The sequence below is a fragment of the Acanthaster planci genome, linkage group LG10 (assembly GCF_054643075.1).
Source record: "Acanthaster planci isolate LZ-2023a linkage group LG10, COTS_SCS, whole genome shotgun sequence".
Lineage (NCBI taxonomy): Eukaryota > Metazoa > Echinodermata > Asteroidea > Valvatida > Acanthasteridae > Acanthaster > Acanthaster planci.
The window spans coordinates 8,259,647-8,274,597 of NC_141786.1; the positions used below are offsets into that span (position 1 = coordinate 8,259,647).

The 14,951-nt window shown below is 41.9% G+C and overlaps 1 protein-coding gene across 1 annotated transcript; it reads right to left on the reverse strand.

The window, feature by feature from the left end:
• Nucleotides 1-925: 925 nt before the first annotated feature.
• LOC110985967 (acid-sensing ion channel 1C-like) lies at nucleotides 926-12,801 on the reverse strand. The gene is made up of 8 exons (XM_022247495.2): nucleotides 12,179-12,801; nucleotides 10,637-11,195; nucleotides 7,822-7,920; nucleotides 6,669-6,819; nucleotides 5,648-5,704; nucleotides 4,585-4,735; nucleotides 3,223-3,314; nucleotides 926-2,203 (listed from the first exon to the last, which is right to left on the reverse strand). Exons 1-8 carry the CDS (start codon nucleotides 12,286-12,288, stop codon nucleotides 2,073-2,075), a joined length of 1,350 nt encoding a protein of 449 aa, XP_022103187.2. The 5' UTR covers nucleotides 12,289-12,801; the 3' UTR covers nucleotides 926-2,072.
• Between the last annotated feature and the right edge of the window lie 2,150 nt (nucleotides 12,802-14,951).

Genomic DNA, 14,951 nt, shown 5'->3' on the forward strand with positions numbered 1-14,951 from the left:
CATCAACCGTTAATTAAAAACGATTCCAGTGGATAAGATTTTATCCACGAATCTGGGTGCATTGTTTGAAAGGGTTGGATGGGTGGGTAGGTTGGCATAAGGGGGATTTGTTTTGATAGGAATTTGTCATTATTGTGTGTCCCTATTTCTTTTATTTTATATATAAACGGACAGACATTGTGGTTCTTATTTTGAGTAATCATTTCTTTTTGTTTTGTAAAGGCTAACAAAAAGTGCCAATTTGTAAACAGCCCTTAGGCCAAAATCTATTCCAAAAACCAAAATAAAAAACTTTCAGGAACACCAAAATGGCTTCGACCACGAAGGAAACGCCGTACCACACAAGTTAGTGTCATTTTGTGTTTAAAGTGGATGACAAGAGAAAGCCCTGCACGGCATACCTTGGCTGGTGACCAATCACGTGACGACTGGCGATGTAATTGGCGTAGGCCATTGTTGATATCCTGTCTCTTGAGTGTAGCGATCAGTTTGGTCTCACAAGACCAGTGATGGTGGCTGTCTTTTTAGGGTTACCTGTAACCAAGCGGCCTGTCACTTTACCAGGTATCAGCCTCTCTTATTTAACCCCCAATTCATTTGCAACAGCAAAATATTTCCATACATCTCCGGGTTGTAAACTGATGTTAGCACACGCATATCTTAACCATGCAGATAACTCTCATTGAAGAGGGCTTCACTAGAAATCTTTGTTTCGGCAATGTACTTGCGAAATCAAAGAGGAAATTGAAGAGATGAGATACATACATGCATTTATAATAGGAACCGCTGTACGGAGCTTGAAATTGTGAGAACGTTACGTCGGACCTTTCAAATCTAAATTTGGGCCTTTTCTGAACACTCTTGACACCAAAAAAAACGCCGTTATGACATAAATCTCAATGTAAACATTTTTGTTATTGCGTCACGTCCGTACCCCAAAATTTCATAACTATCTTTTGTTTAAGGTAACAGAACATGTTCTCAACGAAGAAGAAAAATGCTTAAAAAGATTTTTGCAGTCTTTGAAATTGGCATTGTCCAGACTGTTACCATTTATTACATGTCTGAATGCCTTTAAAGTGGGTGGAGGTATTATGCATGAAAATGCACTGAGCGATTAGAAACAAAAATGGCAAAAGGCAACACACGAAGGCACGGAGAATGTTACCCCAAATGGTTTCGTTCTACTTTAGTATACAACTGAATGTCTTTATAACATATTTACGTTCCTTTTTAAAAATTTTGACAGATTTGTGGAAATCAAACCGCCAACCTTGACGAGTAAATGATAACTGACACATAATTATTTAATACATTTGTAGCAAGTAAATTCTAAGACCAAGAAAATATACAACAATATTTTCTGTTAGGCTGTAACCATTTTCATTGGCCGAAATATTTTAAGTCATTGTTTAATGTAAGTATCAAAATTGTTTTGGATGACCGAAACAACAATTATACATCTTTCAGAAACTGTACAAAGACTATAGTTCAACTGGACGTTTCTTGACAGACGGTGACCCCATGATAAACCTTATTTTATTGACAATGGTAACCTTCACAAATGTATTGCACTGCAGTGTATGTAGCCGCCAATGTTAACTATCAAACCAATCAACCGCAAATTCTGCATGCGAATCGTCAAGTGGTGTCTGGGTTGTGTTTCCTAAGCTTATACCAGGCAAGATATAGGACGGAGCAGTACCCCCTTACGTGTCCAATCCCATACACACTCTAGACTATTGTTACCTAACACCCCCGCTTTCGTTACGCGCATTGGGTAGACAGATTTCGTGCAATGTGATTGGTCAAAGCTGTGGAAACTGTTGGACGCACACTATTGTGCAACGCCCAATTAGTAGTATAACCGAGCACCGGCACTGGCTGAGAAGCAGCCATTTATTCTGCAGAAATGACACACTTCCAGATAAAAAGCTCTTTCTTGGAAAATCTTTCATTTCCAAGGGTAAATACTTAATTATTGCACATGCCAGAGCAAAGCCGGAGATAAAGTAGAGACCTTAAAAACAACAGTAATAAAATAACTGCATGCTCTAACAGAAAATCCACACCTAGGTGGAGATCCTTCTCGATGCCAGTCGTCGACACCTCTTGTAGAGGGTAATCAAGATGAAATCAGCCCACTCCACCAGTGTTATCAAACTCATGCCACAAAGCAGTCCCAGATACCCGCCTATGTCACCTGCAAGAAATATTCAACAGTCAGTCATTAATCAGAACTGTTACTTATCTGAGTGAACTTAGGTTGCTGTAATAGTGGCTTTGATTATCGCCCTTGGGCTCGAATCCCACTCTATTGGCAAAGTGAATGGGCTGCAGTCACCTCCCGAGATTTGGCGGTATTTTATTTCCCAGGGAAGATTCGTCCAAGGTTTGCCTCCCGCATCTTATCCGCCTTGAGCAGAAGCATCTCCTCATTGGTTGAAAAGAGGTGTGGTCGTCGGGAATGTTCAATTTGTTGATAGCGATCAGTGGCGTAAATCTGTGTTTGACGGGGGTTGCTGACGCAGCATGACACTGTATGGGGGAGCATGCTCATGGTACAGATGAACACTTTAGAATGTATTACATTCATGCAGAATCTGACATCAAAACAGTATACCCAGCAAGAAATCAGACCGAGGGGTACCCCCCAAAATGTCCAATCCCTATACACATGCCAGACTATTGTTACTTAACACATCCCCCAAGATGTCTGAAAGGAATTCCCCAGATTCCTGTGAGACAATGACCAACACAAAGCCGTCTCATACCTTGCTGCATATGCAAAACAGCATATTTATGGATTTACGACCACGATCTCGGTGTGAAACAAATAGACTCTTTATAAGTAGCAACAATCTAACAAGCGAATTAATTTAAACCTTAATTTGAACTCGTAAATCGCAGAAAAGAGCGTGCACGTACGAGAAGAAAGCCAGGGAAAGACAACGCACCTTGAGCCCCGAGGTGGACCATGAGAGGGCGCAATTTTCCAAGCAATGGAGGAACCTTTGGTGGGAACTACACCTCGCTGGTGCACAAACCACTATGAAATGCACTCGTTACGGTCACGTCGTTACCGACATAATGAACACTTCTAACAAACAAGCCTCTTTCAACAGTATCCAGATAACGGGGAGCAAGTGCGCTGCATTAATTAGAAGTAACAGAAACACTTCAGGGAGTTTGAACAAAGATTAAATTATATTGTCTACTTACTTTGGACGTTGTCGATTGTGTAGGCCATCTTCTGCTCTATTGCCATGTACATTATTTCCTCGAAATATATGTACACATCTATGTAGTTTTTCCTGTACAAATAAAGATATAAACATGCAGTCTTGCTTCTTTAACGAAGACTAAAGCTATACACCCACACCAGCCATGCTCGAATTATTCGCCATGCGGCTGGATGTAACACGCACCCTATTTGGAAGCCGTTGGTTGGGGGTTTCAGGTATTTTCCGTAAACGATTGCACTTCTCCGGCCGTAGCCAAGTGATTCTGAGATAGCAAATTAGAGAAACACGACTAGACGGGCTAGAACAGCAGCCCTTTGGCAAGGTTCTAGCAAGTTAGCCAAACCTGACTGTATTGCTTCCAAAACGGATAAGCAACCCACCAAACGAAATTGTATAGAGTGTCAACGATACTGAAGTACAAGAAGTACGATGTATTCTACAGGCTAACCAAATTAAAAAAATGTTCTTGTAAGTAAACTAACTATTAAACTATTATTAATTCTAGAATACAAAGTCAGTTAGCAATTTAGCACTTATCTCATAGCCCTAGAAAAAATTAACATATGCACAGCGAGAGCTCGATGTGATATGTACCAAAATTGGCGAAATCCATTAAGTCTGTAAACGACTTCCACAAAGAACCACATTCAGCAACAGCTGACGGAGTGCTCACTAATCGACGATGATTGAACTTCTTGTAGTTGACTTTAAAGGGCTCCGGTAACCTACCGAGGATGGTGTTGCACATACAGCATACAGCCGGAGATTATAGTTTTGTCCCAAGATTGGATTTAAAAACGCGTGCACGGGTACCTTGGAAATGGGCCCCCGGGAGACAGATGGTGCCGGTAGCATTACACTGGTAGAGTACGGGTGCGAGCATTTTGCACTGTACTGTACGCGGGCACAAGTTACGTCACTGATCTATCAAGGGCAAGTTCGAGCGACCGCTATAGTTAACTGTACTCGACTAACACCACCCGAAAGATGCATGGATGGTTTGAACTATCTAGTTGACCATTTGGGACCAGGCCCAGGGTAATGGTCGCACCGCTGGTTACCAATAGCCAATTTCATTTATCATTACAGAGGAAACCTTTCACATGAAAATAACTGTACGAGATTTCAATGGCCATGTACGCTGCGAGAATCTTAGCCAACGGGGTAATGTGAGTAACGATGAGATTTTAAAAAAATTGACCGACTAGGGTCGTTCGAGTGTAACTTAATTGCGCATGCGTATTGTTAAAAAGCAATTGACTACAGGTCGAACTGTAGTTCGCGCCAGAACTTGCCCCAATCTTTGAAGCTTGATTGAACTTTTTCCTCACAAACGTACCTGATGAAATCCTCTGTCAGGTTTCTTTTAGCTTGCAATTCGGCAGTTAGATATCCAGCTGGCCAATAGGCTAGAGAAAGCTTACTCTGGTAGGTAGTTGTCTCGCAGGCCATGGGGCAGTGGCATCGCTCGCCACGTGAAAGAAACTCCTCTTCTCAACCAAAGCAAGAAGAGGACATGATTTCACAATCGTTAACGCAAAATAAACCGCAGAAGTGTCGACAGAAGCTAGATCTGATTATTTTCCAGCGCCAAACATAACGCCCGGAACAGGCAATTTTAATTTGCTGTATTCGCACATAATAACGTTAACGTGTCTGAAGTAGAGATGCTGCTCATGTGCTCAAATGCTGATTAAGGAACAAACTAAACGTCAGCAAGGCTACACATCTCGTTATGTGTCATTCTTAAGCTTTTGAACGGAAGTGCGATATTGTTACTGCAAAACCTGAACGAAATAAAAATTGGGAATAATGAAATCGGCTGTCCAGGTTAAACACATGACAAATCTGAGTGGCACTGGAATACAGAAATACCTGTGAGTCAAGATTGAGATATTCGATTGATATTATTTGATTTGGAGGCAACTGAAATCAGCCATTTTGGAAAAGGAAACTTTGACAAGATGGCATGTGCATTTTTCAAACTTTTAATTGCACAGGTTTTTTTAAATCACGCGGAAAGTGTCTGAAAAAAAATCAGCTTTATTTATCTGATGTGCAAACAAGTGCATAAAATGTTACATATCTAAAGTTCAAAATAACGACTTTATTGACATATATACTTTTCTCAGTAAATAATTCCACTCTGTTTAGTCAATTTAAGGGGTGTTGAACTGCATTTTGCATCCTCCCAAATGTACAGGGTGTAATGATCATTGTAAATGTTAAACATTACCAGTTTTTCACAAGCACCAAAAAAAAAAGAAGCTTTTCCTGCTCGATAGAGACAGCTTGCGATTGTCCACACTCTGCAACCTGTCTACTCTCCTCAAACCTGACTCTGCCCAGCAAACGAACAACACAAAACAAAAACAGGAATTCGTACTGTCTACGTGCCTTACCTTCATAGTCATGGACGCACGATGCCATCTGTGAAATGGTGCAGATTTCGGCAGAAGCTGCAAAGATGTAATGAATACGTCTTTAGTCTGTTTATTTTTCTCTTTGCTGTGGGCATAAGTTTGCAAAAACACCAGCAGTCTTACTTAAGGAGAGCCAATTCTTTTCTTTTTCAAGGGACCCATTTCTGGGGGCGGGAGCAAAGTATTTGACATCAGGCAACTGATAAACGATTAACGGAGAAAAGGGGCAAATTCTGAGGTATTTTCAGGTAAATAGGTGATTTCAATCGCCTTTCATGACTTTACTTATTCCTCTTTTGGCATTTATGCTAAGTTGATATTTTATTTTTATTTGATTTATTTATTTAGTTATCTTATTATCTTTTTTTCGGGGGGGGGCGAACTCTTCTTGCTACTTTCACAAAGCCCATGCTTTGGGCTGATATTTACGACTACGAGATCACGTAGGTGAGCCTGTGGTGGCCTCTAAGAAACACCCAGAGTCGTTGCAGAACATTATAGAGTATGTAAGTGTGACATCATTTAGAACCAGTAAATTCCGCACATACGAATGGAGTACGGGCATATGTTGGTTAACTCGCTGGTTGTCACGTTAATGCCTTTTACACACAATCGTGCGTGTTATGTATTCACGTTGGTACTCAATATTATCCTGGTACGGTATTTCATGAAATTTGTTAAAGTATTTCTTGGAATTTCTTCTCATAATCAAATGGTGCCATAAAGAGCTGTTCTGCCACTTCTTTTTTTGTTACGAGTTTAATTTCACTAGTTAAATTTGACGCAGCACATGTTTCATCAAGGCCACCTCTGGGCCTTCTCTGAATGACTCCGACGTTCAAAGTCGGTCGGCGGCTGCGTCAGTGTGCTTTGGTTACCGAGGCCAATAACAGATGAGCTCACGGAAGTAACTGATTTTGCGGCTCATGCTATTTCCCGTAGACACGCGTGTTGCTAGCAACCGCAGCCAAGACTTTTGGACGTAGCCACTGTCCTTTACCTGGCCACCTGATGTCTCGACAGCCACACTTATCGATGACGTAAAGCGCCCTGCACTCCAGTTGACAAGCTGCAACGGAATACTTGTAGGGGAATTCTTTCAACGAGCCGTCTATGCAGTCTGACTTGTATGGTGCCTTAAGGCTTGTTACCTAGGAACCAACGTTTACAGAGAAGACATATGATTAAATCTCGAAGGTCCAAAACATGTCAAAACTTGTTGAAGGGTACTGAAAAAATTGTCACTATGTTCTCGTAGTGTAATAATTTGTATTACTCCACCATTGGCCGAAATGTAGACATGATACACAACCAGGTGACGTCATAGCGGTGAGTATCCACCTCGCTGCCGTGCGGTAGTTTTTTTTGGTAGCATAAAAAATCCCTCTGGAACCCGCCGCGTAAATATATGGTCTGTGTCATGTAATCTTTACGGAACCAGTCTGGAGTTGTATCCTAATAACTATTACAGTAAAGACCAAAACCGTATGTCAGCACCAGACTATTGAAGCCCTGTTTCTATGCACATCTGCACTCCACTGTCATATCATGGAAATTTAGCAGCTGAGAAACAACAATGGTGTCTGTGAGTACAAGTAACGTGAGATTTTTGTTTGAATATTTATGAAGTGTAGTAAAAGAAATACAGCATGGTTTATTTCGGGAAAATAGTAGGAATTACTGGCCCCTCGTGTCAGGAGGTAGTCAAGCTGACCCACACCTCAGGACCAGTAATTCCCACTACTTCCCCTCAAACCATGCTGTATTTTGATATTACCATACCCTCAAAAGGTAAATATTTTAAGTGAAGTAGTTGATACATACTCATTGCCATTATTTTGGCATTATAAATTGGCACATTGCTTCAATCTCCCTCCACTATTTATCTTTTTTTTTTTTAATTAAAACTTCAAATAAGAAAATGAATAGATCAAATAAGATCGTATTGGACTGGACTGGACCAAACCAAACCGAATCCATTAATAAATTGAGTCTTTTTGACAGCTCGAAAGACAAGTTGTCATTAAAAGTTTAGAACCGAAACAGTCCAATTTTCATAGAAGTTAAAATATAATGAAGTTGAATTTTTTGAACATTTAGGGTTAAGAAAATTATCCTCAAAGATTTAAAGTTCTTATGGATGTAGTACTTACCGTCTCTTTTCTAACCGCAACAGATGTCTCAAAACCAGGCGAAAGAGAGAATGCAAATTCTTTCATGATGGGGAACTCGCCTTGGGGATGCAGTAATACCTGGCAGATACGCAAAGAATGCTTGAAAAGGCAACTATCTTATCTCATATCAACCAATCTGTAGAGAGTACAATGCAGAACTGCTGAGGGTCCTGCGAGTCCATGAGAGCTCAGGCAGAGAACTTACAGGACCCTAAAGTAGCATTCACACAAAACCTTGATTTTGAAATTCCTTATGTTTGACCTTTGAGGAATTAAGCAGGTGTTCACAAACTACGTATGAAGTGGACGGTTACCTTGAATACTTGAAATGTGGCACGATCCAAACTTCCTTCAAATAGCCACGCCTTGATAAAACATCACTAATTTCTGGCTTACGATTTGACTAAGGAATATGGTTCCTCTAGAAAAACTGTTTATGTATGTACATGCAGTAACGTTGGTATCCAGTTCGTAAGTGTGACGTTACTTCAGTTTAAACCACGCCCACTGCACATGCACTGCACATAAAATTACATGCAATGATTGCCGTTTGCATGGAACCACGGAACCGGAAGTTGACGCACAACTTCAGCGATCATCCAATGGGAGCCTGCAAATAATGGCGCGTCGGCGTGTATGATGAAGTCACTTACGAACCGGATAAAGGTTGGTTTTGCTGCAGAAAATCTGTAACTTCAGAGTACATAGACCTTTGTAGAATTTCGGAGGGGGGATATGACGAAGATTCCTGAATCATTTAATGAGCCAGTTTGTTGTCCCAAAGGCGCTTGCCCCAAAATGAAGCACGTCCCAGGTCATTCGGAAACAGCAATTACTACACCTCATAAATATTTATGACCAAACTGGAGCGCGTCATTGGAAGATTCCGCCGTGCGTCTGGGAAGCAGAACTTATACGTGTTTTGGTGACGTCATACCAGTTAGTATCCACCTTGATGCAGCGTGGTAGTTTTTCTGGTAGCACTAAAAATTTCCCTCTGGAACCAGCCTCGTTGACATGTAGCCTGTGGCATGAAATATTTACGGAAATAGTCTGTTTTGTTGGCTGTGGTCCTTGTGACTAATTCAGTAAAGACACATTAAAGGGTGTCGGCACCAGACTAGTTCAGTCCTGTGGCCAAGACACACGGAGCCCTGCACCTCAGAATCAATGGTGTCTCCAAGTACGAGCAGATTTCCATCGTTGACTGGTGAAGAACTTATATAAATTGTGCTGAATAAAAATGCAAATGTACTAAATCGGCTGAGATGGCGGAAAACATACCGTCAAGACAAACAGATGGACAGAATTGAATAAATTCCTGTGTCAGTGCTTCGCCGAAATTTGACGACAGAACGGAGAACTGTACGCCAAGAAATCAATGCAAACTCTCTATGGATTACGTCGTTACTTTCCGAACGAAAGAGGGTGGGCATAGCACAAGAAAGTGAAATGAATCTCAAAGACTTAAAGGTGCGGTTTCAAAATACAGTATAAGCATGCGGAAAAGGGTACCGTTGAACACAATGACCCTATTTCAGCCAGCAATTTGCAGAAAATGCACCAGTCGACAGCGCTGGATTAGAGCATTGCAAGGGACCTACACAACAAATTTCCCATCGACCTTATGCTTCATTTTCGCACTAGAGAGAGAGAAAACCCTTGTGAAATGATCAAACACGACTTTGAGGTGGCCACTGGTGCAAAATGGCGAAAGTTATATGCAAAAAACGTCAAGGACACACTGACAGAAAATCACCGGGAGGACGACTATGAACAAAGTCAATGCGGCCTAATGTATGTAACAGCGGATAAACCTGCAACCTGCCCAGTACCATTTAAAAAGTGCATTGCCCTGCGTATTTCTCAAATTGATCTGAGGCATTCTATCAACGTCCTAAGGATGCAAGCGAAATTACTGAAAATGATACAGCGTGGTATGCGGGTGTAGCTGTCGGAAAAACGTACGGTTCGACAAAGCAAAATGAAATCTTTGTTGAGTCTGGCTACCCTGAAGTGTATTCGAACCATTGGCTGAGCGCAACGAATATTTCTACACTGGACAGAGCTGGAGCCCATGACATTTCTGGTCACCGTTCCGAAGCCAATATTCGCAGCCACTCCAAAACCTCTCAGGCGAAAAATAAGTCGCTTTATCTTGCCTGTTAGCAATGGGTAGTGAACATGTACAATCTAATGACATTGAAAGTGGACCTTCCCACCCAGTATGCAGTAAAACATTTCCTTCATCACCGTCGTCTCAGCTACTTACTCTTTCTCAAGAGGACGAGATTCTTCAAGATCTCACCCATTCTCTACAAGGTGCTAACAGCAACAGTTAGGTTGGAGTTTCTCGTAGACGTGCCAGTTTTAATTTCACAGTAGTGAACATGTACAACGTAGACGTGAATGCCACAGGCCCTCAACTGCCAATGTTTGTCTTTGTTAATTGCCTTCAAATGACTACTGTTTCTTTGTTTGTATTTCATGGGAATAAAATGTGAAATTAAATGTTTTAATTACCTTGAATTTATCATGTTATCGATTTGCTCATGAATATTTATGAGGTGTAGTAAAAGAAATATTAATCTCTGTGAAGTAGTGGGAATTACTGGTGCCTCGATATACATGTAGATCAGCTTGACTACCCGAGGCGAATGCCGTACATGTATTTGTATACCAGTAGTCCGCACGCAAGGTCTGCACTGCTTCAGGGCCATACGCTAACTCGCGAGCTTTGTTTGTTTTCGAATGACCTTGACTTTGTAATACCGAACAGGTGATCTGTCTTCACCTTCATCCCCGCTGCCGTGCTCTCTCCAAAAGTATAGAGATCCTGCTGGATATTCAACCGCAGGTGAAGCCCATTGCTTGCCCCAGGGTTCTGTATCGTCAGCACATCCCCCAGGCCAGCAAGGTCGTCGTTGAACGTGTAACAAACTCCGTAGTCCGTCAAACGTTGGGTGAAATTCAGGTGGGAGCAGGGCTCGGTCCTCCAGTGGCAATCCACCAGCATGTCCTCGATCTGGTGCGTGGCCTGCACTGTCGTCGCGGTCACATTCGCCTGGTTGGTGGTAGGGAAGAGTTTCACGTCGCTGACGTCGAGGTCGATGCTCTCCCTCAGGGCCGGATTGCCAAAGACTTTGGCGAGTATTTTGATGGCACGGGCGTCCAAGGCGTCCTTCCGGTACTGGTTGAAGTTGCAGAGGGTTACCGCGGGAAAGGTGATGTTGGGCACGTAGTTGACGGAGATGGAGCTAGTCTCAGGATACTGGAACATGTATACGACGGCTCTTATAATGTTGATGACTAGCCAAGTTGTCATGCCAAGGACTACCGCTAGCCATATCAATCTGGAATATAAAACCCATTGGCAGATTGTTATATTATTTTGGAATCCATTTTGAGTCAAATTTATGGGTCACGGAATAGGTTATTTACAAAAACCATGGAAAAATCCACTACCCTTTAAAAACAATTGGTAAACCTCAGTACACTGCAGCAATGGAAGTAAAGAAATTAAATAACATGAAACACTATTGGAAGCATCTGGTGAAGTAAAAACACAAAGTTAAAGCCGGGGATATGATGGAAATTGTATCAAAAGTGTTCTTCAATAAAAGGAGTAGAAAATATTAATATTTAAAACAAGTTCAAAGCCTTTTCTGAAAAACATTCTTATAAGACAAGATTTAATGCTCAGAGTTATGCTATAGGGCTCCCAAAATGTACAGATAAAATCCGATAAAAGGTGTTTTCCTTAGATGCGCTCTTTAACACAGGTACCTGAAGTGCTGCCCTGCCACTAATGTAACATCATCCATGCATTGCAGGGTCTACATTTAGTTAACTTACAGGTCAGGACAGCATAGGTTTACTCCAAATTGAAACCCCGCAGGACTGATACAAAAATCCCTTTGTGCCATGCAGATTAATATAAGCTCAGGGTCACTGCTGAAGTCCTAACAAGATAGCGTGCCTTCGGATTTGCCCTGTTGAGTTCAAAGTCAGTCTAATTTCTTATAATAATTTAGTAACCTGATAGTAGTAATCACTATGTCACGATCTCATATACACTGAGTTGACTTATAATGCAGTTTTTAGTTGGGAAAGAGTGTGATCTATTGCCTGTGCAAAGTCTGTGATTATTCTGTGGCCACTTAAACTTGTTTTTCAACATTTCTTGCGATCCATCTTCATTGCAGTTTATATTCTTTTGCGGGATCGATGCCAGCCTCATGGAGGACAAATGCCTAACATTGTTAACGATCAGACTTCAGTGTCGATACAAGGTCTGAAATAATCCCCGAATGTCATTACTTGAACTCCCACCTACCTGCGCACACTGTGATACGTGTTGTTGGTGACATAGCGGAGACCATGGAAGGTGGTCTGGTCCCCAAACTTCTTGAAGTCGGCCACAAGTTTACTCCTGTTGCCCTCCATGAATAATCCGCAGCGTTTCCTCCCCAGTCAACGTGACAGAATGTCTTTACTGAATGTAATGAGAGAATACATACCAGACGGCTTGTTTCAGATAGAAATAACCGCTTGCGCTGCACAACAATCCTCGGCAGCAGCAGTTACGAAAGTAACAGGATAACATAATTGTGATTCATTCAATTTATGGGTTCAGAGGTTTTATGGCATTAAGGAATCAGCTTTCAAAGGGGGAATTAGGACAGCCAGTACGGGCAGAACTTCAGGGCAATCGAAATCCCACGTGACAATCCAATTAAAACTACCCGTATTATCGTCATGTTTGTGCCGCGCCGCTTGAGAGAGCTAATGGAAAAGCTGACAAAGTACGGGTAGGGGCGAGCTGGCTTCACTCGTCACGCTTTGTGACGGTGATCTGTACATTCTATTTGTTAAAAAAACTGGCGGATTATCTGACCCAAATATAGTTTTCGGAATAGAGAATTAACCTCAGTGAACCCGTTTGCTTTTACTGCCAAGCAAAAGACCAATTAGGCCCACTATGTCACGTGACCTAGAGTGGTGATCAAACAACAACCACAGTGTCCCCCCGCAGCAAAGTGTGTTTAAGTGTTACGAAAATATTAAGCGATATTCGGTTTAGTAGTCTGAGTAATTACAACCATCGGCTTTATTTGTTGGAAATGGCATTTATGACACACTTTACGCCATGGTTGTTAATGATTGATACCCACTATTGGTCATGTGACTGAGTGTGATTAATCGTCGATACTGTCGGAAACAGGAGCCCTCAGATAGGAATTTAATGTGGGTTCCCTTGTGTCCCTTTTTGGAACGCTGCGCAAATTGGGTGTTAAATTGAGCACTTCCGGTGTAATCAGACGACCATGCTAACACTTGTCATCTGTGTTAATTTGTGTCAGTGTTATTTCAAAACCGACAGTGTTACTTTTAACACCATCCAGTGCATTATTGCATATGTTAGTTTGGAAAATAACATCAGAATCAATAAACTATATATGACACATTTTGGTTTGGTTATCAGATAACACCCAAAGCGTGTTTTTCTTAAAGGTATATTACACTATTGGTCAAATCACAAAAGTTGACTGCCGAATACTTGTAATGCTTACATGTCTAACTTGAATAGAAGCAATTAACAGCCTCAGTTAATCTGTCAATTATTTCTACCCCGAATGCTGTATTTTGCGAGAAACAGAAATTTTATTCTCTTCACCGATGATCAGTTGCTTCGGCCGGTGTGTAGGAATTCGCTTCGTTTCAAAGGGATTTTCTTAACGCAAAAATGTTGTTATCCTACTTTCACCCAGGAGCATAATGGTATGGTTCAAACCCCAACATGGCGGCCGTTCCGGGAAATGTTGTACAATTCGACCGTTTGCCAACTTGACTGGGACCCGTTGAGACAACTCGACCGGTGGGACACCCTCTCACAGCTTGGTGGGGTGGACTACGCCCCCATAAAGTAGGCATACATGCAACAATTCTCATTTTCATTATAAATCTGAAGTTTGAACTCAACAGAACGTTTGGTTTTGTTGTTATGGTCACTTAAAGTTCAAGGCTATATGCGCGCCAGCGTGCGTGCATTAGGAAGCAGAATGACAAAAATACACTTTTGGCTGACCTGTCTCGGAAAACTGGGCGTTGCGCCGTAATGGCGTATTCGTTTTCACAAAATTGGTGTCAAAGTTACAGCAGGGACTTACTCTGAAACTCCTCCCGGTTCAGCTTTTGAAAGAGGTGCTGAGACGATGATTGTGTCGGAAACGGGCTACCAGAGCTACGGCTTGGTCTACTGTCTACGCGTCTCCACACATTTCCAATGGAGCGAAGACGTAGACCTAGCTCTAGACAATAGATATAGATGCAGCCGGGTGGATTCCGCTCCGTCACTTTCGATGTTAAGACAACTATAGACGGTTCAAGGCGTGTACATGACAGAGTTGGGGGCGTTTGTCACAGATTGCACACTGAGGATATAAAAGATTGTTTAACGTCATGGACACGAGTCGACTCATGTCCATGATGTGTCGACCATAAGTAGAACTTTACTGCTGAAGTTTTCCCAATGAATCCACAACGTTATATATTTGAAGAGGCGTATTACTTCAGAGTAAATTTACTTATTATTTGTCGTACAAATTGGTCTTTTAAAAGGGCAAGAGCACCTGTCACGCCTTTTCATCTGCAGGCGGACCCCGCTTGTAAGTTGTTCGCTAACTTGGAACGCCCTGGATTTTGGACATGACCTGGGTTTCCAGTACTCACTCGGTTATCCATTGTCTTTTTGAATTGTAGACCATCATGAATTTCAGAGACACAATGTTGCTATGCTTGTGGAATAGGCATAAAAAATGTTTTCGTTTGCAATTCCATGTAGGGTAAGTCACGCACGGAGCTTGGGAGTACAGACGGGTCCAAAAACTGGTCACCGCATGCGTGTTTGCAAAAGTGGAACGTGTGATGAGTGGGACAGTTCCGCATCACCGGCAGTTCCAGATCATTTGATTAAAGAAGATTTATTTCAAGTGTAACTAGGCTTTTCCCCTCGAGATATCTTGTTTACTAATTTTGATGTCTGTCACTTTTCAACTGTCCCCCCAATGGATATCGCTCAAACTTTACCGCTTGGCAAATGAAGCATG